The sequence below is a fragment of the Bombina bombina genome, chromosome 4, assembly GCF_027579735.1.
Source record: "Bombina bombina isolate aBomBom1 chromosome 4, aBomBom1.pri, whole genome shotgun sequence".
NCBI lineage: Eukaryota > Metazoa > Chordata > Amphibia > Anura > Bombinatoridae > Bombina > Bombina bombina.
In genome coordinates, this window is record NC_069502.1 from 805,545,044 (window position 1) to 805,554,748 (window position 9,705).

Here is a 9,705-nt window from a genome sequence, read left to right on the forward strand (position 1 = left end):
CGTAGTACATTTAACCAAACTTACGGCTAAGAACTCAGGATTCGCCATACAGGCACGTAGGGCGCTGTGGCTAAAATCCTGGTCAGCTGATGTTACTTCTAAGTCCAAATTACTTAATATACCTTTCAAGGGGCAGTCTTTATTTGGGCCCGGTTTGAAAGAGATTATCGCTGACATTACAGGAGGTAAGGGCCACGCCCTACCTCAAGACAAAGCCAAAGCTAAGGCTAGACAGTCTAATTTTCGTCCCTTTCGGAACTTTAAAACAGGAGCAGCATCAACCTCCACTGCACCAAAACAGGAAGGAGCTGTTGCTCGTTACAGGCAAGGCTGGAAGCCTAACCAGTCCTGGAACAAGAGCAAGCAGGCCAGGAAACCTGCTGCTGCCCCAAAGACAGCATGAACCGAGAGCCCCCGATCCGGGACCGGATCTAGTGGGGGGCAGACTCTCTCTCTTCGCCCAGGCCTGGGCAAGAGATGTTCAGGATCCCTGGGCTCTAGAGATCATATCGCAGGGATACCTTCTAGACTTCAAATTATCTCCCCCAAGAGGGAGATTTCATCTGTCAAGGTTGTCAACAAACCAGATAAAGAAAGAAGCGTTTCTACGCTGCGTACAAGATCTGTTATTAATGGGAGTGATCCATCCGGTTCCGCGGTCGGAACAAGGACAAGGGTTCTACTCAAACCTGTTTGTGGTTCCCAAAAAAGAGGGAACTTTCAGGCCAATCTTAGATTTAAAGACTCTAAACAAATTCCTAAGAGTTCCATCGTTCAAAATGGAAACTATTCGGACAATCTTACCCATGATCCAAGAGGGTCAGTACATGACCACAGTGGATTTAAAGGATGCTTACCTTCACATACCGATCCACAAAGATCATCACCGGTATCTAAGGTTTGCCTTCTTAGACAGGCACTACCAGTTTGTAGCTCTTCCATTCGGATTGGCTACGGCTCCAAGAATCTTCACAAAGGTTCTGGGTGCCCTTCTAGCGGTACTAAGACCGCGAGGGATTTCGGTAGCTCCGTACCTAGACGACATTCTAATTCAAGCTTCAAGCTTTCAAACTGCCAAGTCTCATACAGAGTTAGTTCTGGCATTTCTAAGGTCGCATGGATGGAAAGTGAACGAAAAGAAGAGTTCTCTCTTTCCTCTCACAAGAGTTCCATTCTTGGGGACTCTTATAGATTCTGTAGAAATGAAGATTTACCTGACAGAAGACAGGTTAACAAAGCTTCAAAATGCATGCCGCGTCCTTCATTCCATTCAACACCCGTCAGTAGCTCAATGCATGGAGGTGATCGGCTTAATGGTAGCGGCAATGGACATAGTACCTTTTGCACGCCTACACCTCAGACCGCTGCAATTATGCATGCTAAGTCAGTGGAATGGGGATTACTCAGATTTGTCCCCTACTCTGAATCTGAATCAAGAGACCAGAAATTCTCTTCTATGGTGGCTTTATCGGCCACACCTGTCCAGGGGGATGCCATTCAGCAGGCCAGACTGGACAATTGTAACAACAGACGCCAGCCTACTAGGTTGGGGCGCTGTCTGGAATTCTCTGAAGGCTCAGGGACTATGGAATCAGGAGGAGAGTCTCCTTCCAATAAACATTCTGGAATTGAGAGCAGTTCTCAATGCCCTTCTGGCTTGGCCCCAGTTAACAACTCGGGGGTTCATCAGGTTTCAGTCGGACAACATCACGACTGTAGCTTACATCAACCATCAGGGAGGGACAAGAAGCTCCCTAGCAATGATGGAAGTATCAAAGATAATTCGCTGGGCAGAGTCTCACTCTTGCCACCTGTCAGCAATCCACATCCCGGGAGTGGAGAACTGGGAGGCGGATTTCTTGAGTCGCCAGACTTTTCATCCGGGGGAGTGGGAACTTCATCCGGAGGTCTTTGCCCAAATACTTCGACGTTGGGGCAAACCAGAGATAGATCTCATGGCGTCTCGCCAGAACGCCAAACTTCCTCGCTACGGGTCCAGATCCAGGGATCCGGGAGCAGTTCTGATAGATGCTTTGACAGCACCTTGGAACTTCAGGATGGCTTATGTGTTTCCACCCTTCCCGCTGCTTCCTCGATTGATTGCCAAAATCAAACAGGAGAGAGCATCAGTAATTCTAATAGCACCTGCATGGCCACGCAGGACTTGGTATGCAGATCTAGTGGACATGTCATCCTGTCCGCCTTGGTCTCTACCTCTAAGACAGGACCTTCTGATACAGGGTCCATTCAAACATCAAAATCTAACTTCTCTGAAGCTGACTGCTTGGAAATTGAACGCTTGATTTTATCAAAACGTGGTTTTTCTGAGTCGGTTATTGATACCCTAATTCAGGCTAGGAAGCCTGTTACCAGAAGGATTTACCATAAAATATGGCGGAAATACCTATACTGGTGCGAATCCAAAGGTTACTCCTGGAGTAAGGTTAGGATCGCTAGGATACTGTCTTTTCTACAAGAAGGTTTAGAAAAGGGTTTATCAGCTAGTTCATTAAAGGGACAGATTTCAGCTCTGTCCATCTTGTTACACAGACGTCTGTCAGAAAATCCAGACGTCCAGTCCTTTTGTCAGGCTTTAGCTAGGATCAAGCCTGTGTTTAAAGCTGTTGCTCCACCATGGAGTTTAAACTTAGTTCTTAACGTTTTACAGGGTGTTCCGTTTGAACCCCTTCATTCCATTGATATAAAAATGTTATCTTGGAAAGTTCTGTTTTTAATGGCTATTTCCTCGGCTCGAAGAGTCTCTGAGTTATCAGCCTTACATTGTGATTCCCCTTATCTGATTTTTCACTCAGACAAGGTAGTTCTGCGTACTAAACCTGGGTTCTTACCTAAGGTAGTCACTAACAGGAACATCAATCAAGAGATTGTTGTCCCATCCTTGTGTCCAAATCCTTCTTCAAAGAAGGAACGTCTTTTACACAATCTGGATGTAGTTCGTGCCCTCAAGTTCTACTTGCAGGCAACTAAAGATTTTCGCCAAACTTCTTCCTTGTTTGTCGTTTACTCTGGACAGAGGAGAGGTCAAAAAGCTTCTGCTACCTCTTTCTCTTTTTGGCTTCGTAGCATAATACGTTTAGCCTATGAGACTGCTGGACAGCAGCCTCCTGAAAGAATTACAGCTCACTCCACTAGAGCTGTGGCTTCCACTTGGGCCTTTAAGAATGAGGCCTCTGTTGAACAGATTTGCAAGGCTGCAACTTGGTCTTCACTTCATACTTTTTCCAAATTTTACAAATTTGACACTTTTGCTTCTTCGGAGGCTATTTTTGGGAGAAAGGTTCTTCAGGCAGTGGTTCCTTCTGTATAATGAGCCTGCCTTTCCCTCCCGTCATCCGTGTACTTTTGCTTTGGTATTGGTATCCCAGAAGTAATGATGACCCGTGGACTGATCACACATAACAGAAGAAAACATAATTTATGCTTACCTGATAAATTCCTTTCTTCTGTTGTGTGATCAGTCCACGGCCCGCCCTGTTTTTAAGGCAGGTAAATATCTTTTAAATTATACTCCAGTCACCACTTCACCCTTGGTTACTCCTTTCTCGTTGATTCTTGGTCGAATGACTGGGACTGACGTAGAGGGGAGGAGCTATATGCAGCTCTGCTGGGTGAATCCTCTTGCATTTCCTGTTGGGGAGGAGTTATATCCCAGAAGTAATGATGACCCGTGGACTGATCACACAACAGAAGAAAGGAATTTATCAGGTAAGCATAAATTATGTTTTTTACATTTCTGCAGTGTTTGTGTTTAGCTGTAATTTCCCTCTTACTCATTTACTGTACCCACACATATTATATACCGTTTTTCTCGCCATTAAATGGACTTTCTAAGGATACCATTATTTTCATCATATCTTATAATTTCCTATAAAAAAAATATAAAATATGAGGAAAAAATTGAAAAAAACACACTTTTTCTAACTTTGACCCCCAAAATCTGTTACACATCTACAATCACCAAAAAACACCTATGCTAAATAGTTTCTAAATTTTGTCCTGAGTTTAGAAATACCCAATGTTTACATGTTCTTTACTTTTTTTGCAAGTTATAGGGCCATAAATACAAGTAGCACTTTGCTATTTCCAAACAACTTTTTTTCAAAATTAGCGCTAGTTACATTGGAACCCTGATATCTGTCAGGAATACCTGAATATCCCTTGACATGTATATATTTTTTTTTAGAAGACAACCCAAAGTATTGATCTAGGCCCATTTTGGTATATTTCATGCCACCATTTCACCGCCAAATGTCATCAAATAAAAAAAAAAGTTCCCACTGAAATTATTTACAAACAGCTTCTGCAATTAAGGCACAAATGGTTGTAAATGCTTCTTTGGGATCCCCTTTGTTCAGAAATAGCAGACTTATATGGCTTTGGGGTTGCTTTTTGGTAAGTAGAAGGCCGCTAAATGCTGCTGCGCACCACACGTAAATTATGCCCAGCAGTTAAGGGGTTAAATTAGGTAGCTTGTAGGGAGCTTGCAGGGTTAATTTTAGCTTTAGGGTAGAGATCAGCCTCCCACCTGACACATCCCACCCCCTGATCCCTCCCAAACAGTTCTCTTCCCTCCCCCACCCCACAATTGTCCCCGCCATCTTAAGTACTGGCAGAAAGTCTGCCAGTACTAAATAAAAGGCGTTTTTCTTTTTTTTAATTAAAAAAAATAAAATGTTTTAGCTGTGATGGACTCCTGCCTTAGCCCCAACCTCCATGATCCCCCCCCCCAGCTCTCTAACCCTCTCCCCTACCTAATTGCCGCCATCTTGGGTACTGGCAGCTGTCTGCCAGTACCCAATTTGCCCCCCAAAAAAGTGTTTTTTTTTATCTTTTATTGCCAGTTTAAATTTTTCTGTAGTGTAGCAGCCCCCCACAATACCCCAACCCCCTCCCCCTCCCAGATCCTCATATATTTATTTTTTCCCCCCTCTTCCCTCCTCATTGGTGTCAGTGTGGGTAGCTAATCGCGCATGCGCGCCCCCGCACGCTCCCGGCACCCGGCGTGCACATTGCACTTACAGGAGCCGGATGCCGGGTAGCGATGGGCCGCCCACCCGCCTCCCTGTTGCGCTCCCACCCACCAACGAACCGGCACCATCGCTACCGGTGCAGAGAGGGCCACAGAGTGGCTCTCTCTGCATCGGAGTCTTCTGAAAGGGTATTGCAGGATGCCTCCATATGGAGGCATCACTGCAATACCCTGAGAGCTGCTGGAAGCGATTGCGATCGCTTCCAGCACTCTCTTAGACAACTGACGTACCAGGTACGTCTATTGTCATTAACTGTAAGTTAATGCATGACGTACCTGGTACGTCAGTTGTCATTAAGGGGTTAAACAACTTTCCAATTTATTTCTATTATTTAATTTGCTTTGTTTTCCTGGTATCTTTTGTTGAAAATCATACCTAGATAGGCACAGGAGCTGGAATCTAGCTGCTGATTGGTGGCTGCACATATATAACTCTTTTTATTGGCTTAACAATTGTGTTCATCCGGCTCCTAGTAGTGCATTGTTGCTCCTTCGAAAAAGGATACCAAGAGAATAAAACAAAATTGAGGAAAGAAGTAAATTGGAAAGTTGCTTAAAAATGTATGCTCTATCTGAATCACAAAATACAATTTTTGGTTTTGCTGTCCCTATAAGCTTCATGTAAATAGTACATGCACATGCCCTCTCTTTTATCTCCTACCCTCTACTTTATGTTAATTGTACATACACATGCCCCCTATTCTCTTCTCTCTCTCCATCTGCATCATGTAAATAACACACACACACACACACACACACATGCCCTCTCTTCTCTCTCACCCTCTGCTTTATGTGAATAGTACACACACATGCCCTCTCTCTTCTCTCACCCTCTGCTTTATGTGAATAGTACACACGAACACGCCCTCTCTTCTCTCTCACCCTTTACTTTATGTGAATAGTACATACACATGCCCTCTATTCTCTCTCACCCTCTGCTTTATGTGAATAGTACACACACACACATCCCCTCTCTTCTCTCTCACCCTTTGCTTTATGTGAATAGTACACACACACATTCCCTCTCTTCTCTCTCACCCCCTGCTTTATGTGAATAGTACACACACATGCCCTCTCTTCTCTCTCATCCGCTGCTTTATGTGAATAATACACACACACATGTCCTCTCTTCTCTCTCACCCTTTGCTTTATGTGAATAGTACACACACATGCCCTCTATTCTCTCTCACCCTTTGCTTTATGTGAATAGTACACACACATTCCCTCTCTTCTCTCTCACCCCCTGCTTAATGTAAATAGTACATACACATGCCCTCTCTTCTCTCTCACCCCCTGCTTTATGTGAATAGTACACACACATGCCCTCTCTTCTTTCTCATCCACTGCTTTATGTGAATAGTACACACACATGCCCTCTATTTTAATATTATTGATCAATTTCAATATCCCCCAAATATTAATAATGTAAGGGAATTATAAAGTACCCATTACTGTGTTAAACATTAGTTGCTTTTGGGGTGAAATAAAATCCTAAACCATGAAATATTGTCTGTTATAAATGATCTGACAGATGATATTAATTCTGATGTAGCTGTTAAAACAGAAGATCTGAGTGTAACGTGTCATCTGGAAGCTCCAAAGCAGGAAATGTGTGACAATGAAGGTAAGTGCACATGTGTGACGTGTCTTCTGTTTGTGAGGTATTGCCTGGTTTTATAGCTTATTGTCTGTAAGTGCTGTACATTATATCACCAGTCAGGGTGTCACCACAATCGCACACTGAGTGTCACAGTATAATATAGCCTGATACTCACTGACTGTTGTCACATTTCTAGTGTTTGGTTATATCAGCCCTGATCATATAATGACACCAAGCAGGAAGACCCTATTCAGCTGCTGACATTTATATCAGATTATACCAGAGTATAATCATTGTGATCTGATTAGATGCACTGGTAGAACTTCGTAGGACTTCGTAGGAGCATAAAATAAATCGCACAGCGCTATGTTATCTTTAAAGCCGCTTGTAATATACCTTTAACACCGCTCTTCCAGCTATGATGTCACATTGCACAGTTAACCCCGCCTAGCCTGAATATCTTTGCTTGATTGTTAGACTGCAAGACTTCACTTGTGTGATCTGCAAAACATTCTGAGAGTAAACACAAAGAAATACAGCAGCACTCAAGGGGTTTGAGAAAAAATATACAATCCAATTTTATTGATTCATCATTTAAAAAGGAAGTCACAGCATACAGGAGGAAGAAGAACAAAGACTCCTTACGTGTTTCGTGCCGGATAGGCACTTAATCATAGGATGTCTCAGGTGTTTACCCGAAGCCCTTTTGAAGAGACCACAACCCATCAGCAAACATCTATGCCAATCCAGGAGACGGCACCTTCAAAAAAAGGCCCCTGTTATGTTATACATAACATTTATCAGGTCAAAAATGTATATGCATTAAACAAACTATATATATATATATATAGCGCCATTAAACTAAATGTAGCTCGCTCCCACTACCGGGAGCGAGCTTCATTTAGTTTAATAGCGTGATCGGGCCGGCTGCGAATAGACAGCATGCCCAGATGCCGTTAAAAAAAACCCAGACCCACTCAGTAGAGCAAGAAGCTCCCCCCACACAGCTTTGCACTATTGTGGCACCTTTAGTGAACCTGGAGCGGCGTCTTGTGAATTGTTTTCTGACCTGTCCTCTCAGTTGTTAACAGGATTTGTTTAACCTAAACCGCTCCTGGTTCTGGCTGCTAGATAGATAAAAGGTTTTACTTTCACTGCTGTTACTAAACAGCAAGACTGCTGTTCATTAAAGATCCTGGGGAAACTTGCTACTCTGTGTTGCCTCTCCACAGGCATTTCTGACCTGCAGTGTGTTTTCGTGTCAGCAACTATAAAGCCAGTGTATAAAGCATCTAACAAGTTGTGTTTTCTAACCTCTTACAACTGAGCAAGTTTCCATTCCCTATTTCCTGGAACTGCTGAAGTTTATCTTTTCTCCTGCTGCCCCACACTTTGTACCAAGACAGATCTCCTCTCCTCTAACCACCACTGGTAACTCACCAATTCATAAACCTGAATCCCTGCTGGCAGTACTTAAAAGTTTAGACATTCCTGCTGTGAATCCTCTTCCTGTATCACACTGTTTTGTTTTCCTGCACAATGCAGTGTGGTTCACAAAAACAGAGGGACACTGCCACCAAGTTGTGGGAAATTTTACATTACAACCTTAATAATTCTACATTGAAGATACTATTCCCTTTCTGATACAAAGTATCTACCTTGGAAGCTTAAAGTTGTAGCTGTCAATTTATGCTGTGCCACACTCCCACAGTGACTATTTCTGGGAAGTTCTGCAGCTAAGGTCTATAACCAGTCTTTCTCCTTGCATAAAAGGGAGTTATCACACTGCTCTTTTGTATGTTCTGATACAGTCGAGAAAGCACCCTGATCCATGGCTGGGGGTCGGAACTATGGACGTCCAACCATATACCGGGAATCCCGCTGGAGACTAGGTGATGATGGGGAGTCCGAAACCCTCAGTTCCCATGGGAGCTCCTCCTTGGCAATCACCCCACCTCTGGTCCTCCCCAAGAGGTATTAATTCCCAGAAGAGCGTAGCTCTTGGACAAAGGACCGCTGAAGTAACCTGGGTTAAAAAGTACAGAGGATCCGAGCTGATGTGGTCGGCCGGCCAGCTGAAGAGCGGTCTGCGGAATAGAGCTCGGAAACCCCGGTTCCCAATGGAGCTCACCTCCGGCAACTGGCCCACCTCTTGCCCTCCCCAAGGGGTACCAATTCCCAAGAGAGCAGAGCTTTGGGACAAGGGGCCTCTGGAGCGGCCGGAGGTAAAGTTTCCCGGAGGTTGCTGGATGCGGTGGCCGGGCGGTAGTTCCAGGAGCCCGGCCGGAGAGGGATAGGTCAGTCAGAGACCAGCTCTTTAAAGATCAGGTTCAACATACATTTCTCACAAAAGGGAAGGGTTTGGAGATTGCAGTTGCTCTGAGGAGCCCAAAACCACCAAGAAATTAGAGGGGGTGAGGTAGTAGGAGTTAGGAGTATATAACCCTTGCAGCCTGGTATCCCTGACAATAACATATACCATGAACTAAATAAAGTAGTCAAAAATTATACCTGAATCAGGATAGTCTATATTCCAAAAACCGTGGCAGTAACTGGAATGTAATATAAAACATGAATGTGAAAAGGTAAACTATTCATTCAAACTAATACTGTGTGACATTGTTATAGGCAATAAGCCAGTTTCCACTCTCATATATACCTCCACCATTTTAGCCATAGCTTAGTAGGTAAGTTAAGAGGAGGAGCAATTGAATTAGTTTCCTCATCATAATAAAAATTACTTAATCTTAGGTATTAACCAGTAATAGATTCTTGACTTTATAAGAAAGTGTGTGTATGTGTGTGTGTATATATATGTATGTATATGTGTGTGTATGTATATATTATATATGTATGTATGTGTATATATATATATATATATATATATATATATATATATATATATATATATATATATATATATATTACATATAAAACAAGGAGTGTGTGTGCACTCTCACCATCAATTTCAACTGCCAGGGTGCTGTAAAATTGTAGATAAATTGAAGTGAAATAAGCACTCACTGGTCTTCTGTCATCTGTGATAAATTCTCTT

At 43.3% G+C, this 9,705-nt stretch overlaps 1 protein-coding gene across 1 annotated transcript in view; it reads left to right on the forward strand.

Moving 5' to 3' along the window:
• LOC128657886 (gastrula zinc finger protein XlCGF66.1-like) overlaps window positions 1-6,911 on the forward strand; it is a 57,518-nt gene extending 50,607 nt beyond the window's left edge. Inside the window, exons 7-8 of the mRNA XM_053712314.1 lie at window positions 6,603-6,674; window positions 6,847-6,911. Of these exons, the coding sequence (XP_053568289.1) occupies window positions 6,603-6,674; window positions 6,847-6,911 (137 nt within the window). The remainder of the gene's footprint in view (window positions 1-6,602; window positions 6,675-6,846) is intronic.
• Window positions 6,912-9,705: the final 2,794 nt, after the last annotated feature.